Source organism: Oncorhynchus clarkii, chromosome 6 (assembly GCF_045791955.1).
Source record: "Oncorhynchus clarkii lewisi isolate Uvic-CL-2024 chromosome 6, UVic_Ocla_1.0, whole genome shotgun sequence".
NCBI lineage: Eukaryota > Metazoa > Chordata > Actinopteri > Salmoniformes > Salmonidae > Oncorhynchus > Oncorhynchus clarkii.
In genome coordinates, this window is record NC_092152.1 from 57,660,553 (window position 1) to 57,680,130 (window position 19,578).

Sequence of the window (19,578 nt, forward strand, 5' to 3'; positions counted from 1 at the left end):
GGGCCTACTGTCTGTCTTCTATAAATCTCTCCTCTCCTCCAGATCTACCAGGACATACTGTCTGTTTTCTATAACTCTCTCCTCTCCTCCAGATCTACCAGGGCCTACTGGCTGTCTTCTATAACTCTCTCCTCTCCTCCAGATCTACCAGGGCCTACTGTCTGTCTTCTATATCTCTCTCCTCTCCTCCAGATCTACCAGGACCGACTGTCTGTTTTCTATAACTCTCTCCTCTCTTCCAGATCTACCAGGGCCTACTGGCTGTCTTCTATAGCTCTCTCCTCTCTTCCAGATCTACCAGGGCCTACTGGCTGTCTTCTATAACTCTCTCCTCACCTCCAGATCTACCAGGGCCTACTGGCTGTCTTCTATAACCTGGGAGACGGAGACTACAACCTGACACTGCCCTCCTATCGCCTGGACAATGGTGAGTGGCACGAGGTCTACCTGGATCGACACGACAACGAGCTGACCCTGCGTCTGGATGGGGGCGGGGGCAGACGGGAGGCCAGCGCGGCTCCAGGCCGGAGCCGAGAGATCATCACCGACCCAACAGTGGTGATGCTGGGAAACGCCTTCCCCTCAGGCTCCAACAAGAGCTTCCAGGGTGAGAAGACTGCAGGGAATGGGGCATGATGGGAAAGGGCTAGGCTGGGCGCGCGAGGCAGACAGTTAGTGACAGATGGAGAACAGAGCATTCTAAAGTGCAGCCATAATTAGGGGCTTTATCAATTCATAATCCGCTTTTTAGTGAGATTACAAAGTATTGTATTGCCGATTATAAATTATTCATATGACTGGTGAATAAATCATTCACACAAATGCATCTTTAGAGTTAGGGGATGATGGCTGCCCTAGGGGAGCTTGGTATGAGATGGATAAAGTGTGAGGCGGCTATGAGAGTGTGCAGTGCAGTGCTCTGCAGTGCTGTGGATATGGCATGTGACATGCAGGGAGAGAGACAGTAGAATGTGCAAATACAAGGGTGGTCAGCCAACTTTGCCTCAGGCAGAAACAGACAGTGTGCGTGTTTATTAAATGGACTTTAAAAGCCTTTTCCCTGAAAGAATAGTGGGTAAGCGCGTCAGACCATGGCAAAGAAAGTCAGTGGTGTGTGTGTGTGTGTGTGTGTGTGTGCTTGATTATCATTCTGTCCTCTCCTCTTGCTTAAGGTTGCATGCGGGACCTGAGGCTGAACGGTCGATACGTACCTCTGGATGGCCAGTCCAAAGACGGGGTCTCTGTGGTCAGCTCCCAGGGGCTCTCCGTAGGCTGCTCCTCCGACTCCTGCAAGAGGAACCAGTGTAGCCCCCCCTTCACCTGCGTTGACCTCTGGAGAGTCCATGAGTGCAGGTATGCACAATTGAACACAATTATCAAATCTCTCTCTCTATAGCTTATGCAAACACACCGAGGCCCTCTCGGTCTTCTTCAAGGACTACAGCCTCCGAAGCCAGTGGCTCATCCTCTCTTTAATCTTCGACAAACATCCCATCATCCCCCATCAGTCAGAAGCACAGTGCAGGGGGCCTGGAAAAAAACTGGCCCTTTGATACACCTCAGTCCTGCGGGGCTGGCTGTAAACATGCCTGAGTCAAATGTTGACAGGCAGTGTGTGGGCAGCTATTTGACTCAGTTCTAGCTCCTCTCTCTGATCCTGGTAATGGTGGTGGTTTTAAGAGGCTGTCGAAAGACACAGGGATGTGTTGTTTTTCAACAGCCTGCAGGCTGCTCATCGTCACTGCTGCTCGTCAGCCGGGTTTAATGCTCTGTGTGAGTTCTGCAGGAGTCAGCCTGGTTTAATGCTCTGTGTGAGTTCTGCAGGAGTCAGCCTGGTTTAATGCGCTGTGTGAGTTCTGCAGGAGTCAGCCTGGTTTAATGCTCTGTGTGAGTTATGCAGGAGTCAGCCTGGTTTACGATCTGTGTGAGTTCTGCAGGAGTCAGCCTGGTTTAATGCTCTGTGTGAGTTCTGCAGGAGTCAGCCTGGTTTAATGCTCTTTGTGAGTTCTGCAGGAATCAGCCTGGTTTAATGCTCTGTGTGAGTTCTGCAGGAGTCAGCCTGGTTTAATGCTCTGTGTGAGTTCTGCAGGAGTCAGCCTGGTTTAATGCTCTGTGTGAGTTCTGCAGGAGTCAGCCTGGTTTAATGCTCTGTGTGAGTTCTGCAGGAGTCAGCCTGGTTTAATGCTCTGTGTGAGTTCTGCAGGAGTCCAACTGGTTTCACATCATACGTGTGTAACGCCGATGTGTGTCTCTGTGTCTGGGCGTATCTGAATCACAGAGCAACCACACCGTAACATTTGTTTTCACAGAAGGGGAAGCAAGATGCAGGTAACATGGAAAAGAGTCGAAATCATGAGTAACTATTTCATTGAGATACATTGATTTTGACCAACGCACTGTGTAATCCTCAGAACACAGTGGAGGACCAAAATAGAAGCAGGAAATCAGAAAGGAGAGATCTAACCTCTGTTTTATCTCTCTCTTTGTCTCCTCTTGCTCCTCCCTCCATCCTTTGTTTTTAGATGTCCCCCTGGCCACATGGTGAAGGTGAACGGTACTGGAAAGTTCTGCGTCTACACCCTGTGTGCCAGTCGGCCGTGCCACCGGGGCACCTGCGTGGCACAGTCGCCCTCCAAGTTCACGTGCCACTGCCCCGAGGGCTACCGGGGGCGCCACTGCGAGGTGGCGCTGGCCATCTACCGAGACGACGTGGGTCTGAGCTTCAGCTCCCTGTTCGCCATTTGCATCTGCTTCATGGCTCTGCTAGGTAGCTATACCAACTACTGCCTGCTCTGGCTCTGGTGACTGACCGCCCCACCTGTCTGTCTGTCTGTCTGTCTGTCTGTCTGTCTGTCTGTCTGACTGTCTGTCTGTCCGCCTGCCACCCCTCCGTCCATCTGTTTCTCTGTCTGCCTGTCGGTGTCATCTCCATGGTAACACTGGACAAAGCCTTCCCTTTTTTGCTCTTCTCCCCATCCCGTTCAACCTCTTGTCGTGACCATCTCCCCTATCGTTCTATCAGCTGAAGTAGAGCACTGTGCTGTAAGTCCATTGACAGGTCTAGTAGAAATTGCCTGAGTCAAACAGTGACCGTGTGTGGGCAGTGTAATGGACCGTGCTATGGTAGCAAGGTCCAGCTTATACTCTAGTTATAACAGGCAGTGCAAATGAGTCCCTTTTGACCTTTTGACCAGTACTCAATAGTCCACCTTGTCGTAGTCAGTCACTAGATCAGTTGTTAATGTGCTGGCCGTCTCCCGCTGTCCTCCCCTCTACCCTCATTGGACATTCAGCTTCAGCCGTCGCTCCAAACAGACCTAAAAAACGATTGCTAAGCTCAAAATGATAATTTCCCCTCTCGTACCTTTGCTTAATTTTAAAGGCAACATGACCTTGATCATCCACAGCCACTGTTGATTTTTAAGTGTTCGTTACTTGATTTGTAGGCGCACAATGTGCTGTTTACCGAAGCCCAAAGAAAGTGAGATCAATGCACTAGGGCTTTGGATAGAATTTCAATTGGCCAAGCATTCCACGCACAGAAACGTAAGTATCAAGAGAGAGGTTTTCTTCCCAGCTGCATTCAATCCAGTTTGTTTGGAGTCAATCCAAGCAGTTCAATAACTGGGAGTGTAAAGGGCTCTGGGTCTCTTGACATTAAGCCGAACAAAAAGCATCTCATTCTGAGGCTTCCTTTTCTTAACGGCTAATAGGTTTATGGCATGACGCGAACGCTGTACGCCTCCACCTCCTCACCCACTCCAATTCCTCCTCTCACCCACTTCCCTCCTCCGCTGGATGCTGAAGGAACCTCTCCCTTCTCTCACGCCTTCTCAGCTAGCTACTGTACAGCTGTGAGGAAATAGCAAGAGGCCTACTCTTCTTGTCCGAAAAGCAGGTCTCAGTAAAGCTCTCCAGAACTATACTGGAGAGGGAAAAATTTAACCTGTGAAAATTCCCCAATGTTCAGTTTTGCTGTTTTGCTCAAATATTTTTGTCGGGAATAAGCTGTGCCTTTTGACTGCAGTGTGTGGGCGTTTGTAGGAGGGTGGTGTTAGGCTCAGTTAAAGGGTCCAGCTTTTAGGTCTTGCTTGTTAGATCAATGATCAGTGTGTAGCCCTAAAGGACCAATTTAGGCCCGTAGAGCCACAGAGATAATAGCAGGTGTAGGTGTGTGCTGCCAAGGTGCCTTATATTGAGGGGCAGAGAGGACATCTCTCCAGATACTGTACCTCCTGATATTTGTGTTTTCCCCCCCGACAATTTGAATAGCCAATAATGCCTTGTTTTTTGCAGACTTGCAGCCTCTCCTCTGGCTATGTTTGTTTGTATGTCTCAGTATGCCCCTTAGCCACCCAGCGGGCTCTAACCTATGACTACAGGATGCTCTGGCTTTTACACCACTGTGCCAGAGGGCTCGTCATGGGCACGACGATTACAGTATAATGACGTCATCTACTGTATGAGTAGGGTCGGTTAGTCTGCAGGTGTTTCAAGGTTGTCCAGTGACCTCAACAATAAGAGACAAATGCAAAAAGGCACAGGTGTCCACAGTGTACAGAAGTGGGAATTTACAGAACGAACCCCCTACGTGGTGGAATGCACAGAATAAATCCCTGTTTGACTCCATAGTAGGGGTAGCTGATTGGGTAACATGCTGTGGTTGCCGGCCTAACCTCTCCATCCGTGAGAAGAGCCTAGCTACCCATGGAGCTGGACCGCTTGGGTCTGTTTGGTGGTTGCGTATCCGTGGAAACACTCAGGGTTGCTGATGCGGAAGTGAATTGACGAGCAGTGTCCTACTGCTTCCTCTCCTCACGCCAGGGCTCCTTATAAAAACACAGTGAGTCAGAACTCTGAACTGAGAGATGGAGAGATGGAGAGGCCTCACACACATCATCCTATTAATGGTGAATTTAACCAGATTGCACCTCGAATCACTATACTAGAAACACAATGTGCATGGCAATCCACACAATACAATGCACACGGCGTCTTATCTGAAATGGAGAGATTGATGTACTTCTCAATTCATTTTATTGAATGAAATGGTATAGCAAGACACATCGCCAACTGCTACCTGAGTCACTTAGTGAGACATTTCTAAACATTTGTTTGTGAGAGTGTATTTTACTCAGCGGCATCCCCAAATGGTTAAGTCAGTGCGAGGATCATTTTTTTTGTTTGTTAGAGGACAGGGCTGAAGTCAGTGAACCAACAAGTGGTCCTGTTTCTGCCACGGCCAGAAAGCTCAAATGCTGTTGTGACGCGTTTGAATCTGCTTGTCACGTGTGCTCGTTATGGCGCACACCTGTCACCTTCGTTACCATCAACGCATAATGACACTCACCTGGACTCCATCACCTCCTTGATTTACCTGCCCTACCCGTGTCACTCCCTTTGGTTCCTTCCCCAGGCGCTATTGTTTCTCTTCCAGTGTTGAGTCTGTGCGTTGTTTGTGTTTTTTTGGTTTGATGTGGCATTTATTTATTTGATTAAAACAACTCACTCCCTGAACTTGCTTCCCCAACTCTCAGCGCACATCGTTACACTGCTCTCCTCAAATGTCCCCATACTTGTCAAATCCCTACCTGTGTATGGTGTATAGAATCACATTCTTTTAATGAATATATAAATAGGTTGGACGAACGTTAGAGTAGTGCGATACTATTTCATGTACTTTTGAATTGACTGAGTTACAAGCATCCTTTTGTCACTATGTAAAGCTCTGTGCCATAAGATATTTGAATCACGTTTATAATAAAACACTATTCTCAAAACCCGTTTGTCTTCATAATTTGTTTCCCATACTCATATCCTCGTCTTTCTCTATCATTCCCATTGTTCTGATTCAACCTTTGTTCTGAAGGTTTCTTTATCTTTAATCAGTAATATTTATGTTGTCTTCTTCCTACTTTGCTACTGAAACTGCTTGTTGATTGATGTCTGCATAATCTATATTGTTTGTCCAATAATTCACAGTAAACCTGTTATTGACTAATTGTGAAAAGTATAGATCTCTAGCAAGATACAACATCAATTATCCATCATTACGCCATAGGGATACAGAGAGAATGTTTCTAACTACACTGGTACAGAGTGTTGTCTACCAGCTGCGTGTGTGTGACAACAGGTTCTAAGAGACTGTAAATCTGGCAAGTGAGGCGACACACTGAAAACTCATGGTTGAAAGGAATGGAACAGCTTGGTTCTCCACTATTTCAAGGTGCTGACTGATATTCTGGATAACTGACACACACACACACACACACACACACACACACACACACACACACACACACACACACACACACACACACACACACACACACACACACACACACACACACACACAGAGAGAGAGAGAGACAGGGAAGTCAGTCGGACTTCCCTGTGTGTATGTATTCGTGTGTGCAGTGTAGGCTCGGCCTAATCCCTTCAGTCCTGCACTCGGTTCCAGATTAGTTTAGCTTTTCATCCTAAAGTCTGAGTCTGTTGTGAGGTGGGATTGAAAAAGTAGTCTCAGTCAGAGAGAGAGGAATACAAATATACCTCTTTTATGTCTCCTCTTTATTGTCCTTCCTGTATCCGGATTAGTTTCCACGGTGACAGGCATAAATGCCACAGCTGTTATATGGTGATGTTGGCTGGAGCCTTTTAAATGTGTCTCTGGACTGTGTCTCTTAGAAAAAAGGATATTTGGCTGTCCCCACAGGAAAACCCTTTGAAGAACCCTTTTGGTTCAAGGTAGAACCATCCTGGCTTCCATGTAGAACCGTTTCCACAGAGTTCTACATGGAGCCCAAAAGGGTTGTACTTGGAACCAAAAAGGGTTCTATCTGGAACCCAAAAGGGTTATCCTATGGAGTCTACATTGTGGGTTTGGAGTCTCAGCTGGCTCTTTGCTAGGGATGGAATGAGGGTTATATGACAAACCATTTAGCCAGTGAATGATAACCTGGAACCAATAGAGGTATGAGATGAGCAAAAAGTGGAGCAGAGAGAGAGAGTCAATGAGAGAGGACAGAAATACAGTGAGAGCGAATGACAGAGAAAGGAGGGATGGCAGGGAGGGAGAGGTACACAGACACCGAAAGACAGCGAAAGGGATTAGAGGTACAAGGGATTGAACGAGAGAAAGGAAGAGAGAAATGGAAAGACACACACTGAGTAATAGATTGAGGAGTGGAGGGAGCGAGAGCAGGCTTTGCTAGGCTCGCTGCAGTAAACAGCATTATAGTTTGATGGCCTTGAGCCTGCTCATTATTGACTAGGATTGATTTATTTAGAGATTCTCATCTCGCCATGCTCTCACTACAGGGATGCACTCACTATGGTGTAACAGGGGAGAGAGGGAAAGCAGGCTTTTCTTCCTCTAGCCACGTTCATATGGGTCTGAGATGAGAAAAGTCTACACTATATACTGTCCTCATGCATAAAGAATCTAGCTATCATTACACAATATGGATTTGTGCTGAAATCAGAAATATAACTGTTTCAGTATTTTGCCATAGGGTTTGCAAAACAGTATGCTTTGCTCTTGGTTGAATTATACACTTATCTTATAATTAGGTATTTCATGACTAGTAAATTACAACCTTTTTCCACTCAAAAAGACCCCAAGTGGTGCAGAAAAACAAACAAACGTTCTTCAGTGATTTAACTTTTATTTTAATTTTTTTTACTCCAAATTAATGCATCTCCAGGACACAACATGATGCACATGCCAGTGTCTATATTACATTTTCATGAGTGTGGTAGACAGAATAAATCTTTTTTTTGTGATATTCCATAGCCTGGTATAGACTGTGGTGTGTGTTAGACGTTGGGATGCATGTTGTCTATCTTAGGGGTTATGGACAAGCTTGTGTGAGGTCGCTAGCTGGGTGATGCAATCGATAGTACAGGCTTTGTTAGGGTTCTGATACGAGAGGAGAAGAGAGGAGAGGAGGAGAAGAGATGAGAGGGAAAAAAATGGCTCGGAGGCAGACTGCAGCTAGCCCGCCACTCAGACCTCCTCTGCTTTGTAATCAGAGCAACAGTTCAGCTCCTGCAGAGAACAGACACACATCTCTCAATCGGAGAGGGCCTTTGAAGACACACGACCCAATAGGGAAGTCTCTATGAGCTCTGACCTGAACCTAACTTCAGAGTAACCTTTTTCTTAATCACACAACACTCTCAATCCAAGTGATGACAGACAGTCATACACAAACACTGTGTTTTGGAGTTCGAGACGGTGGCCTTCAGAACACACAACTAGAACAGCATCGCGTGTCAATCTCGGAGACTTTCTTCAACACCTCACTCTCACCTAGATGAGCATTTCTCGTCAACAATTGCCACATTTCAGTAATGTTGCAATAGATAGAGAAACAGACAGACATGGGATTGCATATTCCCGTGCAATAGACCCAGCGCTACAAAGCCCTCTAAAAAGCGACTTGATTTTCTTGTGACATGTGTGCAAGGAGGGTGAACATTGTCTTCGTAAATTGATATATAAAAGAAATTGCCGGTGTTGCAGCTTGTTTCTGGTTGGGTACACCGGTACCTACCTTCTGACGAGTGAGAGTTCACTCAGAGATTGCCCTGATAATTGGGAGATTTAAATTCAATCAGTCTCAGCCTGTCACCCTGGTCCCCTTGCTAAGTGACACCTTATCAAACTACTGCTAGGTGAGCACGCAACAATCAACAGATAGAACCAAAAACAAATAAGGGCAATTGGGAGGGAGAGAGGGATATCAAAAAGGAATTTGAACAAACTGAGAGAGAGAGAGAGAGAGAGAGAGAGAGAGAGAGAGAGAGAGAGAGAGAGAGAGAGAGAGAGAGAGAGAGAGAGAGAGAGAGAGAGAGAGAGAGAGAGAGAGAGAGAGAGAGAGAGAGAGAGAGAGAGAGAGAGAGAGAGAGAGAGAGAGAGAGAGAGAGAGAGAGAGAGAGAGAGAGAGATGCAGGAGGGGAGGAAGAAATCTGAGGAATGATCAAAGCAGAGAAGTTGAGTCAGATAAGGTGTGATGGAAGGGGGAGGGAGGGGTACAGGATAGAGAGATTTATGGAGAAGTACTTTATGGGTACATAATATACTCTAAAGGTCACAGCAGTCTATAGGGGAGGATTGATTTTGAGAGTACCACTTGCCACTCTGCAAAGAGAGCCCTTATTTGGTAGCCGTCATAGCAGTCCGTCAGCAGTCTGCCTGTCAGGCCTCTCAGCACCAGCCATCATGCTGATAATGCAATGTCAAATCAACGCAGTGGACATGGTTCACGCAGTCACTTCTAATCAAACTGAACCAGGAACTTTCTCTCTCTCTCTCTCTGTGTGCGTCTGTCTCTTCCTCCTTCTGTGCTCTCCGGTGCCCCCTAGTGCTGCTGCTGGGCATCTTCCTGTACACCCGCTGGCGCAGTTACAAGGGCCTAAAGGAGGGCGTTTACCACGTGTCAGCTCACCATGACGGCTGGGAGGACATCAGAGAGAACGTGCTCAACTACGATGAGGAAGGAGGAGGAGAGAGGACCAGGTAAGAGCTAACACATCTATGTCTCCTGCACACAATGGGATAATGTGCCTTTTGGTCCCTTGTCACAAACAGTTTCAATGAAGACAGTCCCAGACTGAATCTGTGAAGTGAAATAATTCCGTTTTGGATTACAGGCAAGGCATTATGGGTAGTACACTTGCTCAAGCACGCTCCTCTTCCCCACCACGCCATTGTAACACCTTCTCCTTTTGGTTCACCTCCTACTCCAACTAGAAAGCAACCAGTGGAGTGTTTGTATGTGCACAATCTCCTTACACACAATTAGACATAATGTGATTATCAGATGCTTGGTGATGCTGCAATACTTTAGGTCCTCTGGTGGATCTGTAGACGTGAACGCTGCAGCAGCACACAGGCTTTGCACACTTTTCTCATCAGGTAATCCATTACGGAGCACACCCACGCGTGTGTCATTTACTCCTCCACTTTCCTCCATCCTCCTTTTCTCCAGGGCCCGGTCTTCCATCTCTCCAGAGTGAAGCACTGCCGTGGTAACGAGGGTGAATCAGTCTCGCCGGAATCAAATGAGCGATGAAGTGATTGTGTGTTATATAAAAAAAAATGGATGTTCTCCAGCCCTCGTCCAATATTTCCCTGTGCTCTGTTGAAGTGAAAACACTCCCCTCGCCCCCTTCTCGTTCTCTCAGATGACTTGGTGTATTCGGCTAATACGATCTGTCACCTCTCCACTAGCTTAGAATTCATCTGGATTTTTCTCTCTAAGGGAGGAAATGAAGACAGATTGTAAACGTAGACAGGTAGAGCATACGAGGGAAAAAGGGATACCGCCGAGGAAGCTCTGCTATACTCTTTTTTTTTCCTCCTCCTCACTCTCACCATCCTGCTCTATGATGTGATGTTTTACTTCTGTTTGAGTCCCAGGAAGAGTAGCTGCTGCCTTGGCAACAGCTAATGGGGATCCTAATAACATTCGGAAATACTCTCTATTGCTCCATCTGTCCATTTGTTCCTCCTTTCCATTCTATTTTGACATTCCATCCTCTCTCCCTCTGTGTGTGTGTGTGTGTGTAGAATGCCTATGATATGGCCGAGCTACAGAAGTCTCTCCAGCCCAGTCCGGCCCAGTCTGTCCAGTACAGCCGCTCCAGGGCCATCCACCAACATCACCACACCCAGCACCAACATCCCCAGCCCCAGGACACTCTTAGCAGGTTGGGCGCCAACACCGCCCTCTCCTCCTTTACCACCACCCTGCGGAGGGACGTGCCGCCCACCAGGACCCCCGCCCAGGGCCAGAGCAGGCCCCTCCTGCTGGCCAGAAAGAGCCTGTCCTTCTCCAGCCAGGACCTGGCCCGCTACCTGTGTGAGATCATCCGGGATGCTGACCAGGCTCCAGAGACGGCCCCCTTCGACTCCCTGCAGGTGTTCTCCACGGAGGGGGGAGGCTCGCTGGCCGGGTCCCTCAGCTCCTTCAGCTCAGCCGGGCTGGAGGAGGACACGGCTAGGGGCCAAGACTCCCTGAAGGATTGGGGCCCACGTTTTGAGAAACTCAAAGCCCTCTACGAGAAGACCGAGGCCAGTGACCTCTGAACGCTGAGGGAGACAGACCAAGCTACTGTATTGCAGAGACCACCAAACAGCAGGAAACTACAGAGCTACAGGAAACTAATTGGAAGCATAGGAGGAGAGAGAGAAGTTCGGGAAGGAGAGAGAGACTGCTGGAGAGCTTGGCCTCTCTCCTCTCTGAGAGTGACTTATTCTCCACAGGTTTTTTCCCTCTAAACGGGCCTAGAGCGAGGCTGAGGCTGGGACTGACGTTAACCTAACCGGGCCTATAGCTGAGACTCACGGTTCACTGGATAATGGGAGCTGCCAATCAATGACACGGACAGATTAATTATGGCACTTACCGAGCATGGCACACACACCTATTGTAGTGACTTGCGGTTGACAATGATTCGGGTGAAAATGTTATTATATTTGTCAGTGAAATGAATTGCGAGGATTGCCTGGCACCTCTTGGACCTTGATATACCGTATTCCGTTCTCTATGTCTGTGATACATCAGTGTTTTAAAAACTGCTTAGACATTTGATACAGGAAGATTTTTTTCTGTGGCCTTCCAGTGGGCTCTCTTTCTAAAAAAAAATCACTTTGCTGGGTGTGCAGTCAACAGTTAGAGTTGTGCTCGTGAGTCATATCCTAAACTTCTCCTTACTTGATTTGGTTTTCTATTCACTTCACTCTCCCCTCTATTCATTTATATTCACCGGAGGGAGAGAGCTCAGAAATCAAGCCACAGAGAAGAAAAGGAAAGGACAGAGGAGCTGAGGAAAGGGCCTTTTCTGTTTCTCAGCTTTAACCTTCTTTCTCAGGAATACCAAACATTCTGAACACCACCATTGCAGCTGAAGACCATGATATGAATACAAAATGACTAATTCGTGGTGAATGGCGGTCCAAGGTGAAAGAAAGTGCAGAGAGGGTGGCACCCGAAGCCTCCTATAGAATGGACAGTGGACACCCTCTGACCTTCGCTGTTGTTGCCATGGTGCTGTGGAGGCAGACAGAGCTCACTGTATTCACTGATATTTGTCTGAAAGGGAGTGTTTACCGGTTGTGTTTAAGAGGTGGCGGGAGCTTTCACTGTAAACAGTATGAGCCCAGCAGTTTGAGTGTTGGAAGGGAAATGATCCAGCCACATGGGTAGTCACACTAAGGATCTCACCAAGGGGGGTTCAGCTATTTATCTTCCCCAAAGCTGGAGGATGATGCACTTACCCCCACAAACAGTTCCCCCCCTATCATATAAACCAGGACCATTCTGCCCACACTAAAAACCCTTCAGAAGCCAGCGTTCACTGCATTTGTGTTGTTCACCTCTGCTTTGAGAGAGGAGTGCAGCGTGGAGGTGAAATTAGCCGTAGAATGCAGAAGGGAGGAAGAGTGGAAAGGAGGGAAGGTTTGTGCTGACTCAAAGCACCTCTGGGACTCGGAGTTAAATGTGCTTGTGTGAGGAGCTGTGAAGCTCCATGGGGAGTAGAGAAGGGGAGAGGAAAGGGTTTTGGAAATGGTTTGTTGCACAGCAAATGGAATAAATAAAAAAAAGAAGCGTAACCTCCCTCTGCGATAGACTAAACGCCAACGTTGTATTTCATGTATTTCGAGGCGGCGTCAGCACACCCTCCTCATTATTTTGATTTAGTTTCCATTTTTTCCACTGCAGAGATGCTGCATGTTGAGCGTGACGGCACAACAGTGAAGGGTAGGAGTGTGTTAAAACACATCAGAACACTAATCCTAATGGGAGTTGATGGCGGCGCTGTCATGCTGTAAACCAAAGGATCATGGGAGTTTTAAAAGTCGATTGAGAAGTCGACATTTCTGATTACGGATTTCAAACGTGCCAATTTTCTGAAGGCAGCCACAACGTGAGTTTAAAATAGGATGGGGAGATGAGGGAACGGAACGCTGCCGCAATGCAATGCTTTTTTTATAGACAACAAAAGCTCCTCAAGGGATGGAGTTCTGATTCATCTTCCCGAGCACGGTTGGCCAGGAACCTGGCTTATAGAGGAGCTAGTAAAAATAATAATGATTAAAATGTGAAGATTGTGTTTGGGATTCACAGGATTTCTCTCTGGGTTGGGGAGAGATTCTACTTTAATTTGTATCATAAATGGCTTCAACATTGTCTAATGGATACAGACATATTGTGGAATTTTATGTTTTTACCTCATTTGTATATAGAAAGATAAATTAAGTCATTGCTTTTTTAAATGTGTCAATGGAAGAACTATGGATCATGTACTGCTTCTTTAAGAAAAAAAGTGAACTTATCTTTTTTATCATTATCATGACCAGCTTTGAATATAGATATCTTGGTGTTTTGTATTTGCATCAATCTTTTTTCTCAATAAAGATTCATTTATTTGAATCAGTGATTTTCCTGATTGTTTGCATACAGCATGATGTGAGTTTATGGCAGGGTTCCCCAACTGTCGGCCCGAATTTGGCCCGCGTGTGGTTTTATTTTTGCGGCCCAAGTTATCTGAGCAATTTTTTTTAGATGTTGTTGAAATTTCATTGTTTGACATAAAAAAAAAGTAAAAACACCAGGAAATCAGCTCCAAATTATTTTTATGAACTATTCCCACACATGATCTGTGATCGTATACAAATGTAAGCAAGGTTTGAAATATATCTGTTTGGGCTTCTTGCGGTTCATTTGTCATTATGTTCCATACCCCCGACCATCCACTCAAGAAAATTGTTATTATTAATTTATTTTAAATCGGCCCGCGGCAGAATCTAGTTGATGATCCCTGGTTTATGGTATACAGGACAAGAAAAGATTGTGAAAGCCTCAAGCAAAAGTTCTTGTTTTTGGCCTTGGTATCTCCATCATTGCATTTATTCTCTTGCAATTAATTTTTTGGTGTGAACATCAAAAGAATGGAAAAATGACAGCAGAATACCAAATGTGAAGAGAAAAAAAATGTTTTATACAAAGCAACAGAGGAAACAAAGTCCCTTTCGATAAGAACATGGAACACTGATCAATGGTAAACTGCATTCACAAGGAGGATGAAACAACATAAAACATGATACGCCAACTAGTGCAATTTCTCCACAGGCACGTCAAACAGGACCAACCCATTTACTGGGTGAACAGACAGACAGAACAATAGGAGAGGAAATATCACAAACAGCAGAATAGCAGAGGGGCGTCTTCTAGATTAAACACAGTGTTAAGTAATGAAGAAGACTGGCCCACAGAAAATTGTCATCATGACTTAGAATGCTTTTCAGATGGTACAAAATCTGATGCGGTCGACAGAATATTGGAAACATTCATGTAAACAATCTGCATTCGATCCCCAAAATGGTGCCTATTTGATATGTAACACACACACCACCCCCCCCCCCCCCCCTGGGGATTTTCCTCTGTAAAGTTCCAAGTTTTGACAAAGCTTAAATCATGCAAAATACAACTATGAAAATGACATGTGTACAATTTAGAATTTCATTTTTCAGCACTGCAAGCAACTGTTAGGTTCAATAACACTAGACACATTTGACATCAACACAAAGATTAAATAGACAATGTTGAAGGCACTTTCATTCTCGAGTTGTTAAATCTTTAAACAACAACATGATGCAGTCTATATTGCCAATATGCAATAAAATAACACACATTAACCATTTACAGTATTGAATCATTTGACATTACCCTGTTAAGTCTGAATTGGTTTACATCAGGATTTAGACTACAGTGCCTATCATAAGTATTCACCCCTCTTGGATTTCTTCAAATGTTATTGTGTTACAAAGTGGGATCCAAATGGATTACATTTTTATCTACACAAAATACTGTAATGTCAAAGTGTAATAATATATATATTTTAGATGAATGGAAAATAAAACATGAATTGATCTTGTTAGATAAGTATTCACCCCCCTGGGTCAATACATGTTAGAAACACCTTTGGCAGCGATTAGTCTTCTTGGGGTAAGTCTAAGAGCATTGCACACCTGGATTGAGCACACCTCGATTTTTGTCCTCTATTCTTTTCTAAATTCATTAAGCTCTGTCAAGGTGTTGGGGATCATGGCTAGACGGGCCATTTTCAAGTCTTGCCATAGATTTTCAAGCAGATTTAAGCCAAAACTAACTTGGCCACTCAAGAACATTTACTATCTTCTTGGTAAACAACTCCAGTGTAGATTTGGCCTTGCGTTGTACAGTCGTGGCCAAAAGTTTTGAGAATGAGACATTCATTTTCACAAAGTCTGCTGCCTCAGTTTGTATGATGGCAATTTGCATATACTCCAGAAAGTTATGAAGAGTGATCAGATGAATTGCAATTAATTGCAAAGTCCCTCTTTGCCATGCAAATTAACTGAATCCCCAAAAAACATTTCCACTGTATTTCAGCCCTGCCACAAAAGGACCAGCTGACATCATGTCAGTGATTCTCTCGTTAACACAGGTGTGAGTGTTGATGAGGACAAGGCTGGAGATTACTCTGCCATGCTGATTGAGTTTGAATAACAGACTGGAAGCTTCAAAAGGAGGGTGGTGCTTGGAATCATTGCTCTTCCTCTGTCAACTGTGGTCACCTGCAAGGAAACACGTGCCGTCATCATTGCCTTGCACAAAAAGGGCTTCACAGGCAAGGATATTGCTGCCAGTAAGATTGCACCTAAATCAACCATTTATCGGATCATCAAGAACTTCAAGGAGAGCGGTTCAATTGTTGTGAAGAAGGCTTCAGGGCGCCCAAGAAAGTCCAGCAAGCGCCAGGACCGTCTCCTAAAGTTGATTCAGCTGCGGGATAGGGGCACCACCAGTACAGAGCTTGCTCAGGAATGGCAGCAGACAGGTGTGAGTGCATCTGCACGCACAGTGAGGCGAAGACTTTTAGAAGATGGCCTGGTGTCAAGAAGGGCAGCGAAAAAGCCACTTTTCTCCAGGAACAACATCAGGGATAGACCGATATTCTGCAAAAGGTACAGGGATTGGACTGCTGAGGACTGGGGTAAAGTCATTTTCTCTGATGAATCCCCTTTCTGATTGTTTGGGGAATCTGGAAAAAAACTTGTCCGGAGAAGACAAGGTGAGCGCTACCATCCGTCCTGTGTCATGCCAACAGTAAAGCATCCTGAGTGGGGTTGCTTCTCAGCCAAGGTAGTGGGCTCACTCACAATTTTGCCTCAGAACACAGCCATGAATAAAGAATAGCACATCCTCCGAGGATGGTGACGAACAATGCTTTTCCAGCATGATGGAGCCCCTTGCCATAAGGCAAAAGTGATAACTAAGTGGCTCGGGGAACAAAACATTGATATTTTGGGTCCATGGCCAGGAAACTCCCCAGACCTTAATTACATTGAGAACTTGTGGTCAATCCTCAAGAGGCGGGTGGACAAATAAAACCCCACAAATTCCAAGCATTGATTATGCAAGAATGGGCTGCCATCAGTCAGGATGTGGCCCAGAAGTTAATTGATAGCATGCCAGGGCGGATTTCAGAGGTCTTGAAAAAGAAGGGTCAACACTGACTCTTTGCATCAACTTCATGGAATTGTCAATAAAAGCCTTTGAGACTTATGAAATGCTTGGAATCATACTTCAGTATCCCATAATAAAAATATCACAAAAATATCTAAAGACACTGAGGCAGCAGACTTTGTGAAAATGTATATTTGTCATTCTCAAAACTTTTGTCCACTTCTGGTGTAAAGCAGACTGAAGCAGGTTGTCCTCTAGAATTTTGCGTGTGCTTAGCTCCATCCTATTTATTTTTATCCTGAAAAACTCCCCAGTCTCTTCCGATGTCAAGCATACCCATAACATGATGCAAATAAGGATACTGTACAGTTCCTCAGTGATGCGTTGTGTTGGATTTGCCTCAAACATAAGGCTTTGCATTTAGACTAAAAGTGTTTTCCTTTGACATGTTTTTTTGTTGCAGTATTACTATAGTTTTGGAATAAATGTTTTTTTGTTGCAGTATTACTATAGTTTTGGAATATTATTATTATTTTTAAAAAATTGTGGGGGGGGGGTGTCTGTAGAGCAGCTGTAACATTTAAACTATCTACTAACCCTAGCCCTATCCCTTACCCTAAATATAACCCCAACCCTAACCGTAACATAACCCTAACCATAGCATAAACCAAACCGTAACCACAGTTGCTTAACAACAGATAGTATGACCTTGATAGCATATTGACAGTATGACCATCTGTAGAGCATCTACAGATGGGACTATCTGGACTATCCAAATAAAGTGTGACCATATTAAAATACCTATTACATTACAAATGTAGTAATGACAAATGCATTTGAAACTTCACGCACAGTAAAACATTTATGACTTAATACAACTATTTTATCAATAGGAGTGGGGGAAAAGGTATGTGTGTGTTAATAACCACACCCAAGTAATAAAATACAGACAGCACTTCTAAAAGTCCATTTCACACGAAAGCCTGCTGAATTTGCTGGATAACTTTTCTTTCAATTTAATTTCGGCACAAATGAAAATGTGGCACTGACTTTCCCATGGATTGATGTTTCAGAATTGTCCCAATGAAAAGTCTGGTGTTTGACTAGCCACGTGCGACATACAAACGCAGTTACAAGCCTGCTCGAGTTAGCGGCAGACGGATGAGCAATGTCCCCCATCGTAGGTCGGAGGGAAGCCTGAGCTGGAATGGGAAAGTAACTGAAGCTGGCTAGCTCTAGAAAACCCTAAGTAGATCTACTGTAGCTTGCTTTGTAGTACACCCCTCTGGTCTTTGTAGTTGAATCGGTGCTTGAAATTCAATACTTGACTGAGGGACCTTACAGATGTTGTACGTAGGGGGGGGGCAAAGGAAGGGGTAGTCATTAAAAATCACGTCAACTACTATTATTTCATACAGAGTGAGTCCATGTAACTTAAGTGATTTGTTAAGCCAAATGTTACTCCTGAACTAATTTAGGATTGCCTAAACAAAGGGGGGTGAATACTTATGCAACAACTATATTTGAGTTATTTAATTTGTATTAAAATCGGTATAAAAAAAAGTAAATCAATGACAGAAAATGATAAATCTATTTCAATCCCATGTTGTAATGTACCAACATGTGAAAAAAATTATATGTTAGCCATAGACCAGTGACCATGAATATGTTAACCATTCACCTAATTCAACATTGACCAGTGGTCATGGTTTACCCACAATGCAGTCCTTCTACAGAATACTGTATGATTCTGGGGTGTTGAGTTGAGGGAATACACACAGTTAATAAACATTTTCTCATTTAATTTCCATTAAAATACTGTTGCTTCAAATGACCAATGCATCTAAACTGAATTATTAATAAATATGAAAATGAACTATGTCAATGCTCAACATTACATTAGTATGCACTTATTAGGAAAACATAATGGAATGACTTCTCCCTCGTAAAAAAAAATTGTCAGCCAACTAAATTAAACATCCAATTTCAATGCAACGGAATGAACAAGCAAATCCTCTTCACAGTGGTATGACTGTTATGCATTACAATGAGAATGGCACTTCCCCTTGATGCACCGCAACTGACAACGTATGCAGAACCTTGTGTTTGAGTGAGAGAGTATCGAAAGAGGAGTCCTCATTAACAAGTGGAGACGAGACATGGCACGGTTTTTAAAATACAAATGAAGGAAAATGGCACAGGGTGCAGCTGTGCAGTCAGGCTGCAGACCCGGCCACCAAAGAGACCAGACTGGCCTTCGCAATAATTACCCACGCTGCTCTAGCTTTCAATCAGCCCCCTCTCAAAGGTCCCTCTCCTCTTTCTTCTCTGCTCTGCCTTTAGTCTGGGTGAAAGCGAGAGGGAGCCGTGAATGTTGTTGTGATGCGCCGTCATCCCTCCTCTCCTGTTTACACATGAGCTTCCCGACACAAAGCCCTGGTTTGATATGCATGTGCTCATCTGCTCGCCCGCCGCAATCAGACGCTGCTCAAATCAGCGCCGTGTCAGCCGGACGTGATTACCTGCCTCGGGCTGCCGTGGCGCACGGAGGGGTGGAAGGAGGGAGGGCGGCGGGTGGGAGAGTGCAGCCATGGTTCCAGATGAAGTCGGGTAGACCAGAGAGCAGGGAGCGGAGAGCAGTCATCAGGTTATCGGCAGGGAGCAGGAGGCTGAGTCGGAGACTGGGCGGCGGGCTGGATATGGGTGGGTGGGGCGTTGTTTATGGGGTAACCCAGGGTCTTATTACTGGGTTTTATCCTCCATGGCCACCGGCTCTCTGTCTGCCTTGGCTCTCTTCTTGCCCTTCTTCAGCTTGTAGACGTGGAAGGTCTTGTTTTGGAACACGCGGGAGAAGAGGGCTGTGTAGGCAGGGCCGCCTGTCTTGACGGACTCACAGAAGCGAGGATGGGAGGCGTGGACCAAGTCTGGGTCGTTGTCCCCGGGGCCATCCATGATCTAATCCAAAAAACACAGACGCATTCAACTATTCAGACATCATGTATTGTCACAAGTAAATAGTACCCTTGAGTTAGATTTGTACTTGAAGGTAAGATGGGGA

At 45.2% G+C, this 19,578-nt stretch overlaps 2 protein-coding genes across 4 annotated transcripts in view; one reads left to right on the forward strand and one right to left on the reverse strand.

Moving 5' to 3' along the window:
- The window catches only part of LOC139412407 (neural-cadherin-like), a 185,887-nt gene extending 172,527 nt beyond the window's left edge, over positions 1–13,360 (forward strand). The window contains exons 29-34 of the mRNA XM_071159210.1: positions 343–607; positions 1,173–1,353; positions 2,523–2,767; positions 9,370–9,523; positions 10,155–10,221; positions 10,577–13,360. Coding sequence (XP_071015311.1) covers positions 343–607; positions 1,173–1,353; positions 2,523–2,767; positions 9,370–9,523; positions 10,155–10,221; positions 10,577–11,095 — 1,431 coding nt within the window. The 3' untranslated portion in view covers positions 11,096–13,360. The remainder of the gene's footprint in view (positions 1–342; positions 608–1,172; positions 1,354–2,522; positions 2,768–9,369; positions 9,524–10,154; positions 10,222–10,576) is intronic.
- A 629-nt stretch (positions 13,361–13,989) lies between these two features.
- LOC139411347 (protein C-mannosyl-transferase DPY19L3-like) overlaps positions 13,990–19,578 on the reverse strand; it is a 39,788-nt gene continuing 34,199 nt past the window's right edge. Inside the window, exon 17 of one of the 3 annotated variants that reach the window (XM_071157605.1) lies at positions 13,990–19,475. In XM_071157605.1, coding sequence (XP_071013706.1) covers positions 19,263–19,475 — 213 coding nt within the window. In that variant the 3' untranslated portion in view covers positions 13,990–19,262. The remainder of the gene's footprint in view (positions 19,476–19,578) is intronic. The other 2 variants (XM_071157606.1, XM_071157607.1) reach the window with 2 other exon arrangements.